Genomic DNA, 20701 nt, shown 5'->3' with positions numbered 1-20701 from the left:
ATTTAGCAGTCTAATGGCTATTTAGCAGTCTTATGACTATTTAGCATTCTTATGGCTATTTAGCAGTCTTATGACAATTTAGCGGTCTTATGGCTATTTAGCAGTCTTATGGCTATTTAGCAGTCTTAAGGCTATTTAGCTGTCTTATGAGGCGCTGTCGTGCCCCCTTCACAGCTGTGCGCGTGTGTGTGGACCACGTCGTTAGTGATGTGTGCGCCAAGGAACTTGAAGCTCTCGATCCGCGCCACTACAGCCCCATCGATCTCGTACATGCTTTGGAACACTGTGACCTAGTGCAGCTCTAGTGTTGATCCTCTCCATTGATATGAGTGATACATACTTCTGCTCTTCTTCTCCTAAGGGGCCTACATATGCTGTTCTGCATGCACTATACAGGCACTAAACACAGATAGAGCTACATAACATATGTATGGGTACTGTAAAGTAAGTGAGTGAGTGAGTGAGTGAGTGAGTGAGTGAGTGAGTGAGTGAGTGAGTGAGTGAGTGAGTGAGTGAGTGAGTGAGTGAGTGAGTGAGTGAGTGAGTGAGTGAGTGAGTGAGTGAGTGAGTGAGTGAGTGAGTGAGTGAGTGAGTGAGTGAGTGAGTGAGTGAGTGAGTGAGTGAGTGAGTGAATGTGAGTGAGTGAGTGTGTGTGTGTGTGTGTGTGTGTGTGTGTGTGTGTGTGTGTGTGTAAATAGGAGAGCGAGACGAGGGACACCTGAGCCCTATTTATCAGCCTGATTCCTCCCTGCCATATGTAAACTGGGACTTGCATGCGTAGTGACATTTGGTGAAATTGCCTTTCTAAAGTCATCTCTTAACTTCATCAGTGGAAGGCACGGCTGTGACCGGAGCATCTGTTCCCCTTCAGAGGCGTGGAACCCCAAATCAATTCCCATCATGTTGTTACTGTACCGTTCCAGAATGATATGGAATATTCCAAGCTGGGGTATGATTGGTATATAGCTGTGATATTTAGGTGGTATTGGATGTTACATTCCCAGCAAACATCATATCTCTGATGAGATTGAGTCTATATGAATGATTTTATTGATCTTATATGAGGTTAGATTGGGGTCTGGTAGAGAGAGTACCTGCGTATGACAGAGTGGCTCTCTCCCCAGCTGCAGTTAACACCTGATAATCATAATCTAGTCTTTGTGCCTCAATGCCTATAGACACCTGTTTAATATTAGCTCATCTACCCTTTGTTACTCCATATGATCTAACCCAAAGAAGGTGTTTTAATATCAGATTTATACATTGTGATGACATGATTATGTGATTGTGTTGTCATTGATTTATTAGTTAGATTTCATCCTACATCACATCAGAGTTTGATAATGGTTGAGATAATTTTTCATTGTTTGCACTAATGTACTGTAGAGTAGCATCAGCATCAGTGTGTGGGTGGGTGTCATGCCGTGCAAGCATTACACGTTCAACTGAGACGTCCTGTCGCTTAATTAAGACAAGTGTGATTACATGTGGGGAGTGACATATCTTTCACAATCTGAAGAAGGGAAATCACCCTCTCTACTCCTCCTCCTCGCTCCTGAAATTAATTCATTTAAATTCAATCGCTTCCTAGGTGGTTGTAGGTGGTTGTAGAAATAGGCACTTTTTTGGATTTTTATAATTAGCAGGTATCGGTATTTTGCTCTGCATACATTATTTGGAATTAGCCTCTGTTGTGATGGATTCATGTCTTCATCACCTCAGAGTTTAGCAACACACACTTGCACACACACACGCACACACACATACGTACACACACAAAGACACACAAAGACATACAAAGACAAAGTTCTGGGGTTGTCTGGGTCAAATGTGTGTGTGTGTGTGTGTGTGTGTGCATGGTCAGGGGGTGTATGAGACAGTGTGTGAAGGAATTCACAGAGGTAAAGGTCATTTGTGTATGTGTGTGTGTGTGTTACATTGTGACTCACCTTCCTCCCTCATCTTGCGTCCTGTAGTGGTCTTCTTGAGCAGGCTGCGTCCAGAGCTGAACAGGGTGTTGAGCTCATCCAGGGCTGGCTGAGGGCTGGTCAGGGGTCTCCCGTTGGCTGGGTTGAACAGCAGGGGTGAGGATGAGCAGGAGTGGGCACGGCGCGGCTCTGGGCGGGTGGACTTGGCCGGAGAGTAGGGAGGGGGCTTGTCCCCCGCAGCCCTATGAGACGAGGAGGCGTAGGAGGGCTTGGGAGAGTCCAAGCCGCCCCCACCCGTGATAGAAGCAGCCCGGGTAAGGGAGAGTATGCTGGACTCTGGGGGGGAAGGGAAAGTGGGAGGGGGCGATAGGGGGGCAGGGCATTGGCGGAAGGAGGGGAGGCGGAGGGGTGAGGGAGGATTGGGCTTGTCTGGGAGGAGGACGGAAAGAGAGGGGAGGAGTCAGCGCGCTGGCGGTAGTACTGAGGTGAGAGGGGGCTGTCTGGGCCAGCGTAGTTCAGGTTGGACTCAAACACAGGCAGCTTCTTCACCTCCAGAGGGTGAGGGGGACTCGTCAGACGCAGGGGAACAGGTGACAGGGGAGGGGGAACACCAGGAGAGGGGGCGGTGGGTGAGCAGGTTGGGGAATGGTGCAGGGATGTCACACCCTCCTTCTTTACTATGAGGGGGCTTGCTGTTTCCTCCGGCGGCAGATGTTTGGGCCTCCATGGTAGTAAATACACCCCCCCAGCCCTGCCCTCTTCCCCTCTCCACTCTGAGAGGGAGACAAGCCCAACCCTAACCCCCCTAACATCAACCCTAACGCCTCCAGCTTCCCAGCTGCTTTCGCCGCAGCAACTGCCCCTCCCAGAGGAAGTCCCGCCTCCTCGGGCAGGAAGTATTTCATCTCCTCGTAGACGGCCTCGGTGTCTCCCTGCTCGGGGCTGTCGGGGGGGTCCTGGTAACTCCCTCCCCGACTGTAACTCCTGCCCTGAGCCCCCACCATCTCTATGTACACATCCTCCTCATCCTGGTTATGGTGCAGGCTCAGTGTCGCCCCCTGTGGGTCGTCCACAGACGCTGCACGCTGTATCAGCCCTCTCAGACACCCCATACCCCCTAGCCCTCCAGTGCGGGACAGCAGGGCCAGTTTGACATCAGCGGGGCGGAGCTGGAGGAGGTTAAAGCCGGCAGCGTTGATCTCTTCATAGGAGCCAGTGAGCTTGGTGTTGGGGTTCCTCTTGGGCTTGGGAGGAGGCACCTTCCTCATGGTTGTGTAGTCATCACTGTGGGGTCGCGGCTTGGACAGAGCTGGGGAAGGGAGAGATGAGAGGAGAAACAGTTCACAACAGTCACACTGACAGCTGTGTTTTGGGCTACATAGAGGCTAAGGTAATGATAGTTGGTGTGTTGTGGTGTATATATGCACCATCCGTAGGTGACAGCTGTGTTTTGGGGGGGCTCCCTGCAGGGGACCCATAGCCCTCAGGAGTGGGACTCTCTCTCGGGGGTCCCAGGGTCAGTCCGGCACTGACCGCCTCATAGGACGCACTCAGACGAGTGCTGGGGTCCCGCTTGGGTTTAGGGGGAGGCTGTTTCCGTGGTGATGCCAGGCCTCCCCCATCCTCAGTGGTATGGGCCGCCTGTTGAAGGGCCGGTCTGATGGATGGGCCATGGCTGGAATGTACCAAGTTCTCTATAGCCAGGGGGATGGGCACTGAGCTGGAGCGGAAGTGGCGGATATTCCGGCTCCCCCCATTGACAGAACCGTCTTGGTTTCTCCTCTTCTCCACAACCCTACATGGGAAATCAGATTGAGAAATAAAGTATTTTTCTCCCCATTTCAAAAAGTCTTTCTCTCTCTCTATTGCTCTAAACCACTCTCTTCCTCTCCATCCCACGTTCTGTCTATTTCTATTTCCTATCTCCATCCCTCCTCCCTCTCTCCTTTAAACCTCATGATGGACAAACACACCTTCTGTTGATATTTGATCCTGGTTCCAACCAAACATAATAAGATGGATTTTCCTTGAGAGCAACAACAATAAGATAATTACTTTCCATCTACAAATCCAGATTAATTGAATTATTCCCATCATATCATCCACAGACTCCACTCAAATGTATGGCTGCATCATCTGTCATGCAACACATGCATTTTAAAGAGGACAATATGGGGGATAAAGAGTGGAAACTCTGGATTATTTCTGTTATAAATGTATAAATCTAATCGGCTTGCTGTAATATGATAATATGATATTCACTCTGCTCTGTAGGTTGATATTTCCTTCGCCAATCTGGAGGAAGCCATCTGTTGGTCCCTCTGGACCAGGTGGAGGGGGGGTTGTGTTTGTCTGTAAAGTGTGAGAGAGATAGTGTGTCTGTGTCTGTGTCTCTGTGTGTTTGTTTGTCCGTGTGTGTGTGTGTGTGTGGGTTGGTTGGTTCTTATATCATTGTGGGGACCTAAAAAGTCTCCAGAAGAAGAGTCCTCTCAAGGATAGTGAAACAAGGAAAATTCTACCTCGTGGAGACATTTCCCACGTCCCCATGAGCACAAAGGCTATTTTAAATGTAGTGATTAGGTTTAGAAAAAGGTAAAGTTAAGGGGTTAGTGGTTAGGGAAAATATGATTTTGAATGGAAATTAATTTTAGGTCCCCACGAGGATAGAATAACATAACATAACATAACATAACATAACATAACATAACATAACATAACATGTGTGTGTATATGTAGGGCCTTTATAGCCTGAAGAGGTTTCTGACTGACTTTGGTAAGAGTGGGAGTAGCGTAGTAATCTGGAATGGGACACTCCCACAGCGATCCCAGAGACACAATACCATCCACCCCTCCACCTCCCTCACCCATTTTCCCTTCCACCTCTCTACACACACCCTCCATCACCCATATCCCCCTTCCACCTCTCTACACACACCCTCCTTCACCCACATCCCCCTTCCACCTCTCTACACACAGCCTCCCTCACCCATATCCCCCTTCCACCTCTCTACACACACCCTCCTTCACCCATATCCCCCTTCCACCTCTCTACACACACCCTCCTTCACCCATGTCCCCCTTCCACCTCTCTACACACACCCTCCCTCACCCATATCCCCCTTCCACCTCTCTACACACACCCTCCTTCACCCGTATTCCTCTCCCCCTCTCCACACACCCTCCCTCATCCATATTCCCCTCCCCCTCTCCACACACCATCCTTCACCCGTATTCCCCTCCCCCTCTCCACACACCCCCTCCTCACCTGTTAACCCCTCCTAATGCTGATGACAGTATTAGTGTGTGTGGGAGAGAAAATGACTCTTGAGAGGAAGGAGGAGAAGGAGGAGGAAGGAAAGGGGGGATTACCAGTGACATCCCGACCCCTTCTCCCTTCTGTATCTCCCTCCCTTCCCTCTCCCTCCTCCCTGCTCTCTCCTCCCCTTCTCAATATCTCCCTCCCAAGCCCCCATCTTCCAGTCTCTGTCCCAGTAGCAGATGTCCTGTTAGCATACAAGGGCACATGAAGGACAGAAGTACAGGTAAGAGTGTTGTGTGTATGTGTGGGTCTCTGTTTTTGTGTTTCCTCTCTCTGCAGGATGTACACCCCCAATGTTAAATTGCATTTTAAAACACAATCAGACTTTCAGCTGTTCTGGCCAATTGGAGGCTTATCTCTGTCTGATTAGCATGTTCAGAAGGAATACAGGAATACATTCTAAAATGACAGCCTCTCTCATTCTTTAGTCCCTACACTGGAAAAGCATTTTGGGCCCGTCTTACAATTCAAACAATGGTTGACATGCCAACTACAAGCTATATAAAGTGTAAATCAAAGTCCACTGACACCAGGAAAGGATAGTCTGACGTCTCACTGTGACATAGATACACACCCCGGGGGACGCATAGCCTTCTCTATTTATTTGAATGCATTGACAGTTGGGGCAACAGTTGGAGAAATTGTGCTGAGAATTCGAAAAAAATGAAAGGCACCAGTCAAATATTCTTCAACACTTGTGTGTACATGTACACATTCTGGACTATGATTTTACACAGCTGCTACTTGCTGTTTATTATCTATTTATAGTCACTTTACCTACATGTACACATTACCTCGATTAACCTGTACCCCTACCTCCATGTACACATTACCTCAACTAACCTGTACACCTACCTACATGTACACATGACCTCAACTAACCTGTACACCTACCTACATGTACACATGACCTCAACTAACCTGTACCCCTACCTACATGTACACATTACCTCAACTAACCTGTACCCCTACCTACATGTACACATTACCTCAACTAACCTGTACACCTACCTACATGTACATATTACCTCAACTAACCTGTACCCTTACCTACATGTACACATGACCTCAACTAACCTGTACCCCTACCTACATGTTTACATTACCTCAACTAACCTGTACACCTACCTACATGTACACATTACCTCAACTAACCTGTACCCCTACCTACATGTACACATTACCTCAACTAACCTGTACCCCTACCTACATGTACACATTACCCCAACTAACCTGTACCCCTACCTACATGTACACATTACCCCAACTAACCTGTACCCCTACCTACATGTACACATTACCCCAACTAACCTGTACCCCTACCTACATGTACACATTACCCCAACTAACCTGTACCCCTACCTACATGTACACATTACCCCAACTAACCTGTACCCCTACCTACATGTACACATTACCTCAACTAACCTGTACCCCTACCTACATGCACACATTACCCCAACTAACCTGTACCCTTACCTACATGTACACATTACCTCAACTAACCTGTACCCCTACCTACATGTACACATTACCCCAACTAACCTGTACCCCTACCTACATGTACACATTACCTCAACTAACCTGTACCCCTACCTACATGTACACATTACCCCAACTAACCTGTACCCCTACCTACATGTACACATTACCTCAGCTAACCTGTACCCCTACCTACATATACACATTACCTCAACTAACCTGTACCCCTACCTACATATACACATTACCTCAACTAACCTGTACCCCTACCTACATATACACATTACCTCAGCTAACCTGTACCCCTACCTAAATGTACACATTACCTCAACTAACCTGTACTCTTACCTACATGTACACATTACCTCAACTAACCTGTACCCTTACCTACATGTACACATTACCTCAACTAACCTGTACCCTTACCTACATGTACACATTACCTCAACTAACCTGTACCCTTACCTACATGTACACATTACCTCAACTAACCTGTACCCTTACCTACATGTACACATTACCTCAACTAACCTGTACCCTTACCTACATGTACACATTACCTCAACTAACCTGTAACCCTGCTTATTGACTAGTTACCAGTTCCCCCTGTATATAGCCTCGATATTGTTATTTTACTGTTTAACTTTTTATTTAACTTTTAACTTGAATTAATTTAGTAAATATTTTATTAACTTTATTTATTGAACAGCATTGTTTGTTAAGGTCTTGTAAGTCTACACCTTTTATATTCAGCACATTTGACAAATAAAATTGGATTGTATTTGATAACCTTGCATGCGCTGCAGCTATAGGCCAGTGTAGGCTTGGGGACAGTGGTGAAACATTAACACATGCTGATGTTTAACTCATTATCCTAGCAATCATAATATGGAATTATAGTCACCAACCAGCACAGGCTCAATGACACCATAAGTCACACATCACATGACACACACACTATACTCACACAGTACACACACTGTACATACACCTTGTGACCTCTACATCTCTATAGTATCTGTGGTGGATTGGGTGAGTTACTTACAGCCACAGAATATAGTCTATATTCAATCCATTATCATTGTATTACATCATACTATTAGCTTCAAATCAAAGGAGAAACACAAAACCACAAGGAGCGACTTCTCTACGAGGGCGAAAGCAGTGGTCTATTACCTTTTGGGGGTGTCTTCCTCTTCGCCAACTGGCTCGGGCCTCTCACCGAGGGGCGGACTGTTGCTGTGTGACCCGTTGCCATGGCAGCGCTGGTGGTTGCTCTCGCGGGCGATGTCAGAGGCGTTCTGGATGACCAGGTGGTCGTAGGTGCACAGGCCCTGGTCTTCTGCCCCCTGGAGGAACCTCTGGATACTGCAGTCCTCAGTCGGCTGGGACGACAGTCTATGGCGCACACGCTGCCTGGCCAGCCAGCCACGTATCACTGACAGAGGATAGGGGGAAAGAGAGGGGTTAATAACACACAGACACACACAGGGATGCAAGTTGTTGTACCTTTCTGGCAGATGATGATCTTCCTGTGTAGTTGGTGGCAGCGGTCGTTGAGCTGGTCAGCTTGCCAGTACCTCAGAAATACCTTACTGCTGCTCATCTGAGACAGAGAGAGAGAGGGAGAGAGAGAAAGAGAGAGAGAGAGAGAGAGACACAGAGAGAGAGGGAAAGAGAGCGAGAGAGTGAGAGACAGAGAGAGAGACAGAGAGACAGAGAGTCAGAGAGAGAGACAGAGAGAGAGAGACAGAGAGACAGAGAGAGAGACACAGAGAGAGAGGGAAAGAGAGCGAGAGAGTGAGGGAAAGGGAGAGGGAGAAACAGAGAGGCAGAGGGAAAGAGAGAGACAGATAGAGAGAGAGACAGAGAGAGAGAGAGAGAGAGAGAGAGAGACCGAGAGGGAGAGTGAGCGAGACAGAAACAGAGACAGAGAGGGGGAGAGAGGGAGAGGGAAAGAGGGAGAGAGGGAGAGAGTGAGAGTGAGAGACAGATGTATAAAAAAAACTAAAACATCTAAACAAGAGGAATTAGCAATACAAAATGGTGACATATGGACAACCCATTTTAAAACACTCTACAACATCGGTCAAATTGACACGAACGCAGAACAACGCCAAATTCATGACAAGTTGAATGGATTAGTAAAAGCTATAAAGGACAATCAAAATCCATTGGACTCCCCAATTACTGACCAGGAGCTCTAAAAGAAACGTCAGGCTCTCAAATTTAAAAAAGCATATGGACCTGATTGCATCCTAAATGAGACGCTCAAACTCACGAGTGCAAAATTTCAATTGGCTATATTTAAACTGTTTAATTCGATCCTGATTGTAGGTTATTTCCCTGACATCTGGAATCAAGGACTCATAACCCCAATCTTTAAGGACGCAGACAAATTCGACCCTAACAATTACAGAGGCATTTGTGTGAACAGTAACCTGGGGAAGGTTTTCTGTAGTATTATAAATGTAATAGTTCAAAACTTCCTTAATAAGGACAATGTCTAGAGTAAAAGCTAAATTGGATTTATACCAAAACATCTCACAACTGATCATATTTACACCCTACACACCCTGAAAGATAAACATGTCCACCAAAATAATACCAAAATATACGCTTGCTTTATCGACTTCCAAAAAGCATTTGATTCTATTTGGCATACAGGACTGTTCTACAAAGTTATTGAAAGTGTTGTAGGGGGTAAAACATATGACATAATTAAATCAATGTATACTGGCAATACGTGCAGCATTAACATTGGCAAGAAAATAACATAATTCTTTTACCAGGGGCGGGGCCTTCGTCAGGGTTGTAATCTGAGCCCTGCACTCTTCAATATTTACATCAACGAATTGGCCACTATTCTAGAAAAATCCTCAGCCCCTGGTGTTAGTCTCCACAATTCAGAAGTTAAATGCCTACTCTTCGCAGATGACCTATGCCTGCTGTCACCCACAGCACATGGCCTACAGCAGAGCCTGGACCTGCTAGAGCAATACTGCCAGACCTGGGCCCTGGCAGTAAACCCCAAAAATACTCCAATAATGATTTTCCAGAGAAGATCCAGATCTCGGGGAATTAGACCAAAGTTCTCAATTGGTACAAAATATATAGAGTACTGCACACACTACAATTACTTAGGTTTAAAAATATGCTCAACTGGACACCTTAATGAGGCAGTGAATGAACTGAGAGAAAGCACGCAGTGCAATCTATGCCATTAGAAAGCAAATTCAAATTGAAATACCCAAATTGAAATTTGGCTAAAACTAATTGAATATGTCATTGAACCAATTGCACTTTATGTCAAGGAGGTTGTGGGGCCCACTTGCAAACCAAAATTTCATCAAATGGGAGGGTTCTGTAAGATTATCCTACATGTGCAGAAGAAAACTACAAACAATGGCAGGGCAGAATTAGGCCAATATCCCCCCCCCCCAAAAAAAAAGAGCAATTAAGTTTTGGAAACATCTAAAATACAGTGACCCCCTCTCATATCACTACCAAGCCCTGCAATGCCAAGAGCTGAGCAAAGAAAAGAGTCCCCTCATCCAGCTGGTCCTGGGGCTGAGTTCACAAAACCTGTTCTACTAACACAAAGAAGCCTCAGGACCAGAACATCCAATCAATCAGGATAAACCAAATTACAACACAGTCAAAACAAAACTACATTGCTTATTGGAAAACACAAGCACAAACACAAAGCAAAATGCAGTGCTATCTTGCCCTAAATCGACAGTACACTAAATATTTGACCATGGTTACTGATCAAAACCTTAGAAAAACCTTGACAAGGTACAGGCTCAGTGAGCACAGCCTTGCCATTGAGAAGGGTAGACACAGGAAAACCTGGCTCCCTGTAGATGAAAGGCTGTGCAACCACTGCACAACAGCAGAACCTGAGACGGAGCTGCATTTCCTGACAAAATGTAAAAAATATAAAACAATTAGATAGCGTCATTTCCCCAAATTTGAAACCCTTATTCAAGGTTTCAAAGACCTCTCTGATGAGGATAGGCAACCTGTCCTGTTGGGGGAGGACGCAGAGAGCTGTGGGTTGGCAGCGCACTACATTGCTGCCTGCCATAAGTTGAGGGACAGTGTCTGACAGACCAATCAACCTGCACATGTCCTCTACTGTATACTTATTGTTATTGTTCAATGTATGGTTATTTTGGCCCTTGGTTGTTGTTACTGTCGTCCCGTTGACAATTTTCATTCTCATTTTTTTATATTGTAAATATACAAAATAAGCTTTGGCATTATGTACATTGTTACGTCATGCCAATTAAGCAAATAAAGCAAATTGAATTGAATTGTATATATATATATATATATATATATATATATATATATATATATAGAGAGAGAGAGAGAGAGAGAGAGGGAGAAGGAGAGAGAGAGAGAGAGAGAGAGAGAGAGAGAGGGGGGGGGAGTGAGCGAGAGAGAGAGAGAGAGAGAGAGAGAGAGAGAGAGAGAGAGAGAGAGAGAGGGAGAGAGGGAGAAAGAGAGACAGTAAGAGAGAGACAGAGAGAGAGAGAGATAAAGAGAGAGGGAGAAAGAGAGAGAGTGACAGGTAGAGAGAGACAGAGACAGAGACAGAGAGTCAGAGGGAGAGACAGAGAGAGAGAGAGAGAGAGAGAGAGAGAGAGAGAGAGAGAGAGAGAGAGAGAGAGGGGGATCAGGTTCAGTCAGTTTAAGGCTATAATGAGTTCCCTGTAGTTATACTGAATTGTCCCGGAGCTAACCGAGACTGCCATGGAGCTAACCGAGACTGTCCCGGAGCTAACCGAGACTGTCCCGGAGCTAACCGAGACTGCCGTGGAGCTAACCGAGACTGTCCCGGAGCTAACCGAGACTGTCCCGGAGCTAACCGAGACTGCCGTGGAGCTAACCGATACTGTCCCGGGGCTAACCGGGACTGCCGCAGAGATTTTGTTGGCGGCAGAATGCATCTTAGTAGGATTCTATTGCATTGACATGCACATTGACACGAACAACTCAACTGTACTCTACACAGACCGGTGTTGCATAACCAATCAGAACTGCAGTAGACCTATTTGCAAATAGACCATTGCCATTTATGGATCTGTATGGATCATTATTTCTTTCTCTTTGAGGACCTGAGCCCTAGGACCATGCCTCAGGACTATCTGGCCTGATGACTCCTTGCTGTCCTCAGTCCACCTGGTCGTGCTGCTGCTCCAGTTTCAACTGTTCTGCCTGCGGCAATGGAAACCTGGCCTGTTCACTGGACGTGCTACCTGTCACAGACCTGCTGTTTTCAACTCTCTAGAGACAGCAGGAGCGGTAGAGATACTCTTAATGATCGGCTATGAAAAGCCAACTGACATTTACTCCTGAGGTGTTGACCTGTTGCACCCTCGACAACCACTGTGATTGTTATTATTTGACCCTGCTGGTCATCTGTGAACGTTTGAACATCTTGGCCATGTACTGTTATAATCTCCACCGGGCACAGCCACCCCTCATAGCCTGGTTAGTCTCTTGGTTTCTTCCTAGGTTCTGGCCTTTCTAGGGAGTTTTTCCTAGCCACCGTGCTTCTACACCTGCATTCCTTGCTGTTTGGGGTTTTAGGCTGAGTTTCTGTACAGCACTTTGTGACATCAGCTGATGTAAGAAGGGCTTTATAAATACATTTGATTTGATCTGTGACATTTATTTTGAACTGGACTGTATTCACAGCATTAGCGGTCATGAGTGACTGCACTTGTTTTGAGATCAAAGCCAGAGCTGCATGTAGCCATGTGTTCATATCCTTTTCTAGTTAGTGAGTTATTAACCCAGATATAGATCATTTGTAGTCAGCAAAGGGGAGTGATTGCATCCTACAATAGCACAAAAGTGGGTAGTTACCCTCTTCCTGGGGCGTGATGTAAGGGTTGGCTTGTCCCACCTAGGACAGGTGCACAGGCCATGGGATAGACATGCTCCCACACACCCAGACTATTAACTCCTATATACACCACTTTGCAGAAATGTGTGTGTGGGCCTGGGTGTGTGCGTGACAAAGTGTCTGGGAGGCATTGTGAGAGTGTGTGTGTCTGTGTGTGTGTGTGTGTGTGTGTGTGTGTGTGTGTGTGTGTGTGTGTGTGTGTGAGAGTGAGAGTGAGAGTGAGAGTGAGAGAGAGCGTGCGTGCGAGAAATTCAGACACAACAGTCTAGGAGACAGGGGGTGAAGTGTCATGGCCCGCTCCAGACTGAAGCTTGATGTGTGTGTGTGTGTGTGTGTGTGTGTGTGTGTGTGTGTGTGTGCGTGCGTGCGTGCGTGTGTGTCTGTCTAAGGGGTTGATTTAGCGGCAGCTGTAATAATAATACATTTAATCAGAAGTCCATGGGATTTCAAAATATAGTGGTCTGGGCTCAAAATATTCCTCTTCCTATCTTCTGTACAGACAGACAGACAGGCAGGCAGACAGACAGACTAGGGAAGCAGAGACAGCACCACACACCTGCCATCCTTGGAGTTTGCACTGCTGCAGAACAAAGCAACATTTCTCCTCTGATGAAAGCTTCTTCTTGTCAGCTAGAGTGGTGTCCACTAGGTCTCTGTACCTAAGACATACACAGGACAGAAACCATCAGCACACAGCAAGTATACATCTTATTATATTGGATCAATACATCCATTACATCAAATAAAATCACATTTCATTGGTCACATACACATGGTTATCAGATGTTATTGGCCACATACACATGGTTAGCAGATGTTATTGGTCACATACACATGGTTATCAGATGTTATTGGCCACATACACATGGTTAGCAGATGTTATTGGTCACATACACATGGTTAGCAGATGTTATTGGTCACATACACATGGTTAGCAGATGTTATTGGTCACATACACATGGTTAGCAGATGTTATTGGTCACATACACATGGTTAGCAGATGTTATTGGTCACATACACATGGTTATCAGATGTTATTGGTCACATACACATGGTTATCAGATGTTATTGGCTACATACACATGGTTATCAGATGTTATTGGTCGCATACACATGGTTATCAGATGTTATTGGTCGCATACACATGGTTAGCAGATGTTATTGGCTACATACACATGGTTATCAGATGTTATTGGTCACATACACATGGTTATCAGATGTTATTGGCCACATACACATGGTTATCAGATGTTAGCGAAATTCTTATGCTTCTAGAACCAACAGTGCAGCAGTATCTAACAGGTAATATCTAACAATTCCACAACAATACCTAATATCTAACAAATTCCACAGCAAAAGCTAATATCTAACAAATTCCACAGCAAAAGCAAATATCTAACAAATTTCACAGCAAAAGCAAATATCTAACAAATTTCACAACAAAACCTAATATCTAACAAATTCCACAACAAAAGCTAATATCTAACAAATTCCACAGCAAAAGCTAATATCTAACAAATTCCACAACAAAACCTAATATCTAAGAATTTGCCTAATGGCAACGCTTAATGGTAAGGCTCGGATTGGGGCTGGTGATGGCACAGTCTGACCCTAGATTTGTGTCTCAGGCAGGTTATGAAGACCAGAACCACATATAGAAACTTTTCAGTTCTGGTTGGTTCTCTCGGATGACCCGCCCATTCAGAAACTAGAGGGGGCATAGGTTAATGGGGGTCAAAAGGCGGGCCAGCTCCGCAGCATCTGTTCCTATTGGTGTTTCCAGGGGAAACCACTGCTGTGAGAGGTCAGTTGGAAGAGGGGGAGGGATTGTTTTGGTCGAAGAGGAGAGGGACAGAGTGGTTCAGCTCTATATTGTGTTGTTAGAGACAGCCTTTAATCGTTTGTGTTTGGGTGGAGAGAACACTGGTAAGGGATGTGTGGACAACTTTAACAACATGAATAACATACAGTATATTAACACAGCTTGATTCATGTGGGAGAATTTAAGAGAATAACTTGCGGGTTGAGTAATTTGTGGGGCCTTATGTCATTGGAAAAGCCAATTAAAAGGGTTGACATTCCCATTCTTCAGTTGACCAACAGATGTGCGGTGATCATACTAGCAATAAACAAGTTGTTATGCATTCTTTAGAGTCAGATAGTTACCCATATACACTTATCTCTAAAGTTAGGATGCAGTGAAGGTAGGGTCAGCTCATCCCAGATCTGTGGTTAAGGTTGACTTCTCCCCGGAGTACATTATCCAGGTGGGTGTTGTACACTAGTGTACGCCCTAAGGTCTAATAACACACTCATAGTAGCCTTTATCCAATTACAGTTACAGACTTCTCTGTGTGATCTGAACTTCCTCTGTTTCGTCGCCAGCTGATGTGTGACCCAGAGTGCAGACAGACAGGCTGTCCCTGTGTGATGATGTCACAGAGCGTCCCTGTTAAATGAGGCAAACCTAATGAGCAGATGGTCGGAGACATAAACCACTCGTATTGTCAAAGTGTGTGTGTGAACTGTGTGTGTCTGTGTTAGTGGCGTAAGGTGGTTTAGAGTAGTCTGGAGAAGTCCTGTCCAGACAAAGCTGTACTGTGTTTCTGTGTATGTGTTCATGTGCGTGTGCGTGTGTGTTTGTGTTGGTGTGCATATTTCAGTGTGTGCAAAATATGTTTGAATTAGAGGAGTGGGTTCTCTCTGAACTCTCCCTAACAATCTCTATGTAAGCTAATGTCCAGGCCCACATACAGCACTACGGTGTCCCCCAGGACTCATAAAACACAAAGGACCTCTATGAACACTATCAATGGCCTCCAATTTTACAAGACTGAGGAGGGCCGTGTTGTATGGAGTCAACTAGGTTGAAATCGTACCTTTGATATGAGTTTAAATAGGGGGCAGAGAGGGTCTGGGGGGGCCCCAACTTGACCAGGGGCCCATAAGTTGCCCCCAAACACTGAGTGTCATAAATTAAATAAAAGTAGGATGGTGATGTCTGTACTCTAACCCACTCTATCCCCCTCTAACCCACTCTAACCCTCTCTAACCCTCTCTAACCCACTCTAACCCTCTCTAACCCACTCTAACCCTCTCTAACCCTCTCTAATCCTCTCTAACCATCTCTAACCCACTCTATCCCCCTCTAACCCACTCTAACCCTCTCTAACCCACTCTAACCCTCTCTAACCCACTCTAACCCTCTCTAACCCTCTCTACCACTCTCTAACCCACTCTAACTCACTCTGACCCACTCTTACCCTCTCTAACCCTCTCTAACCCACTCTAACCCTCTCTAACCCACTCTAACCCTCTCTAGCACACTCTAACCCACTCTAATCCTCTCTAATCCACTCTAACCCTCTCTAACCCTCTCTAACCCACTCTAACCCTCTCTAACCCACTCTAACCTACTCTAACCCTATCTATCCCACTCTAACCCTCTCTAACCCACTCTAACCCACTCTAACCCACTCTAACCCTCTCTAACCCACTCTAACCCTCTCTAACCCTCTCTAACCCACTCTAACCCACTTTAACCCTCTCTAACCCACTCTAACCCACTCTAACTCACTCTAACCCTCTCTAACCCACTCTAACTCTCTCTAACCCTCTCTAAAGCCCTAATGGCTCATCACATGACACTTCACAGGATATCAGTGTAGCTTACAGGCTTGCTAACTAGCCAAGGGTTCTTCATCCACAGTGAGTTCCGTTGGAATTTAAAGGTATTGGTCACTGATTACACAAAAGAGACTAAATCCAATAATAGCAACTTTACTTCCACAATCCAATAACTGACTCCTGACCTGAAGGACATCAGAAATCAATAAAAGGGGGCAGGTTTACAAGAGTGCAAAGTTCAAGTGGTATTATCTGACCTTACACAGTGCTGGAATATAAACCTGTCCACAAAAAAACATACTGTATCAGAAATGACAAATAAAAGCAACAATAAAATAGATTAAACCATAAATCAATGCAGCTGAGCAGTCCATACTAATGCAATTGAGATATCTGAAGTCTGCATTGTATTCCACCTCCGCACTTGATTAACCTCCCTCCCTGTATCCATTCATTCATTCTAAACGTCTGTGTGTTGAGACCCGGGGGTGGAGAGAGAGAGAGAGAGAGAGAGAGAGAAGAAGAAGAATGGCACAGGTCAGGGTGAATGGACTTGGAGTATAAACAGTATATACAAAAACAAAAAACAGAAATACCTTATTTACATAACTATTCAGACCCTTTGCTATGAGACTTGAAATTGAGCTCAGATGTATCCTGTTTCCATTGATCATCCTTGAGATGTTTCTGCAACTTGTTTGGAGTTCACCTGTGGTAAATTTAATTGATTGGACATGATTTGTAAAGTCACACACATGTCTATATAAGGTCCCACTGTTGACAGTGCATGTCAGAGCAAAAACCAAGCCTTGAGGTTGAAGGAATTGTCCGTAGAGCTCTGAGACAGAATTGTGTCGAGGCACAGATCTGGGGAAGGGTCCCAAAACATTTCTGCCCCATTGAAGGTCCCCAAGAACACAGTGGCCTCCATAATTATTAAATGGAAGAAGTTTGGAAACACCAAGACTCTTCCTGGAGCTGGCCACACAGCAACCTGAACAATCGGGGGAGAAGGGCCTTTGTCAGGGAGATGATCAAGAACCTGACAGTCACTTTGACAGAGCTCTAGAGTTCCTCTGTGGAGATGGGAGAAACTTCCAGAAGGACAACCATCTCTGCAGCACTCCTCCAATCAGGCCTTTATGGTAGACTGGCCAGGCAGAAGCCACTCATCAGTTAAAAGCACATGACAGCCCACTTGGAGTTTGCCAAAAGACACCTAAAGACTCTCAGACCATGAGAAACAAGATTCTCTGGGTCTGATAAAACCAAGATGGAACTCTCTGGCCTGAATGCCAAGCGTTACGTCTGGAGGAAACCTGGCATCATCCCTACAGTGAAGCATGGTGGTGGCAGCATCATGCTTTGGGGATGTTTTTCAACGTCAGGGACTGGGGGACTTGCCATGATCAAGGGAAAGATGACCAGAGCAAAGTACAGAGAGATCCTTGATGAAAATCTGCTCCAGAGCACTCAGGACCTCAGACTGGGGCAAAGGTTTACCTTCCAAAAGGACAACAACCATAAGCACAAAGCCAAGAAAATGCAGGAGTGGCTTCGGGACAAGTCTCTGAATGTCCTTGAGTGGCCCAGCCAGAGCCCAGACTTGAACCTGATTGAACATTTCTGGAGAGACCTGAAAATAGCTGTGCAGCAACACTCCCCATCCAACATGACAGAGCTTGAAAGGATTTGCAGAGAGGAATGTGAGAAACTCCCCAAATACAGGTGTACCAAACTTGTAGCGTCATACCCAAGAAGACTCAAGGCTGTAATCACTGCCAAAAGGTGCTACAACAAAGTACTGAGTAAATGATCTGAATACTTATCTAAATGGGATATTTCAGTTTTATTTTTAATGCATTTGCAAAAATGTCTATAATCTGTTTTTTTCTTTGTCATTATGGGGTATTGTGTGTAGATTGATGAGGAGAAAAACAATTTAATACATTTTAGAATAAAGATGTAACGTAACAAAATGTGGAAAAAGTCAAGGGATCTTGAATCATTTCTGAATGAACTGTGATCACAACCTCATGGACTCACATCCTTACATCCATCTGCAACGACACAGACACAAAACTTGTTCAAAAAGCAAAGCTCAACAGGAGGAGTCTCCTAGCTGACTCAATTCTGACTTTTCTTGTACAATTACTTGTACATGAGCAGATTGGGTTTCATTAAACATGCCTTGTATAGATTTACACTGCACTCAGAAAGTATTCCCACCCCTTGACTTTTTCCACATTTTGTTGTGTTACAGCCTGAATTTAAAATAGATTCAATTTATGGCAAGCCTAAACAAGTTCAGGAGTAAAAATGTGCTTAACAAGTAACGTAATAAGTTTCATCGACTGACTCTGTGTCCAGTAATAGTGTTAAGGATTAGCCCCTATTTAAGAAAAAAAATCTTTGCCTAAAATGACATACTCAAATCTAACTGCCGGTAGCTCAGGCCCTGAAGCAAGGATATGCATATTCTTAGTACCATTTGAAAGGAAACACTTTGAAGTTTGTGGAAATGTGAAAGGAATGTAGTAGAATATAATACAATAGATCTGGTAAAAGATAATACCAAGAAAAAAACAACCGTTCTTTTGTATTTTTTTTTACCATCATCTTTGAAATGCAAGAGAAAGGCCATAATGTATTATTCCAGCCCAGGTACAATTTAGATTTTGGCCACTAGATGGCAGCAGTGTATGTCTAAAGTTTTAGACTGATCCAATGAACCATTTAATTTCTGTTCAAAATGTTGTATCAAGACTGCCCAAATGTGCCTAATTTGTTTATTAATAACTTTTCATGTTCAAAATTGTGCACTCTCCTTAAATAATAGCATGGAATTCTTTCACTGTAATAGCTAATGTAAATTGGACAGTGCCGTTAGATTAACAAGAATTTAATCTTTCTGATAATATCAGATATGTCTATGTTCTGGTAAATTTTGTGTTACTTACAACCTCATGCTAATCGCATTAGTCTACGTAAGGTCAACCGTCATGCAGAGGGGACCCGCTGATCCCGAAGAAGTTCTTAACATTATTTTTTTAATGACTACCTCATCTGTGAACCACACACATATATGTATGTAAGGTACCTCAGTAGAGCTGTGAATTTCACCCACATTCAACCACAAAGACCAGGGAGTTTTTCCAAAGGCTCGCAAGTAAAGGGAAAGGGGAAGGGAAGGGCACCTATTGGTAGATGGGTAAAAAAGCAAACATTCAATATCCCTATGATCATGGTGAAGTTATTAACTACACTTTGGATGGTGTATCAATACACACAGTCATACAGACATCCTTCCTAACTCAGTTGCCGGAGAGGAAGAAAGACACTCAGGGATTTTACCATGAGGCCAATGGTGACTTTAAAACAGTAACATGGCTGTGATAGGAGAAAACTGATGATGGATCAACAACATTATAGTTACTCCACAAAACTAATCTAATTGACAGAGTGAAAAGAAGGAAGCCTGCGTAGAATAAAAATAATCCAAAACATGCATCCTGTTTCCTAAAGGCACTAAAGTAATACTGCAAGAAATGTGGCAAAGCAAAATAACTTTTTGTCCTGAATACAAAGTGTTTTGTTTGGGGCAAATCCAATACAACACATTATTGAGTACCGTGCTCCATTTGTTCAAGCATAGTGGTGGCTGCATCATGTTATGGGTATGCTTGTAATCGTTAAGGATTTTTTCAGGAAAAAAAATGGAATGTAGCTAAACACAAGCAAAATCCTAGAGGAAAACCGGGTTCAGTCTGCTTTCCACTAGACACGGGGAGATTAATTCACCTTTTAGCAGGACAATAACCTAAATCAAAAGGCCAAATCTACACTGGAGTTGCTTACCAAGAAGACAGTGAATGTTACAGTTACAGTTTTGACTTAAATCTTCATGAAAATCTATGGCAAGACTTGAAAATGGTTGTCTAGCAACGATCAACTGTCACGCCTGCTCCCGCTGTCCCGCTCCGGAGCTTGAAGTAGCCGGTCTACTAACCACCGGTCCTGGCAACCCCCATTACGCGTTCATGTCAACCATCATTATGCACACCTGCATCCCATCTTTATGCACACCTGCTCCTCATCGTTATGCACACCTGAACTTCATCATTCCCATGATTACTTCCCCTTTATTTAGCCCTCAGTAGCCTCAGTCTTCAGGCAGTATTGGTTTTGTTTCCGTTCAGTAAGCTTGTCCTGTTTTGAATATTCTTCATGTTTCTTATTATGAAACTCACCTTCTGCACCTGCTTCCTGACTCCTGGTGTATACATTATATCAATAACCAATTTGACAGAGTTTGATTATATTTGAAAAGAATGATGGGAAAATATTGTACAATCCAGGATGTGGATAGCTACCCAGAAAGACTCACAGCTGTAATCGCTGCTTAAGGTGATTCGAGCATGTATT

At 44.6% G+C, this 20701-nt stretch overlaps 1 protein-coding gene across 1 annotated transcript in view; it reads right to left on the bottom strand.

Moving 5' to 3' along the window:
- The window catches only part of LOC115126000 (unconventional myosin-XVI-like), a 344854-nt gene that overhangs the window by 68230 nt on the left and 255923 nt on the right, over positions 1–20701 (bottom strand). Inside the window, 8 exon segments of the mRNA XM_065005768.1 lie at positions 1950–2384; positions 2387–2490; positions 2492–2673; positions 2675–3237; positions 3356–3723; positions 7906–8167; positions 8239–8335; positions 13206–13308. Of these exon segments, the coding sequence (XP_064861840.1) occupies positions 1950–2384; positions 2387–2490; positions 2492–2673; positions 2675–3237; positions 3356–3723; positions 7906–8167; positions 8239–8335; positions 13206–13308 (2114 nt within the window).

This window comes from Oncorhynchus nerka, linkage group LG3, assembly GCF_034236695.1.
Source record: "Oncorhynchus nerka isolate Pitt River linkage group LG3, Oner_Uvic_2.0, whole genome shotgun sequence".
NCBI classification, from domain to species: Eukaryota; Metazoa; Chordata; class Actinopteri; order Salmoniformes; family Salmonidae; genus Oncorhynchus; species Oncorhynchus nerka.
The sequence above is the reverse complement of the archived record's forward strand: the minus strand, read 5'-3'. Positions and strand labels throughout refer to the sequence as shown.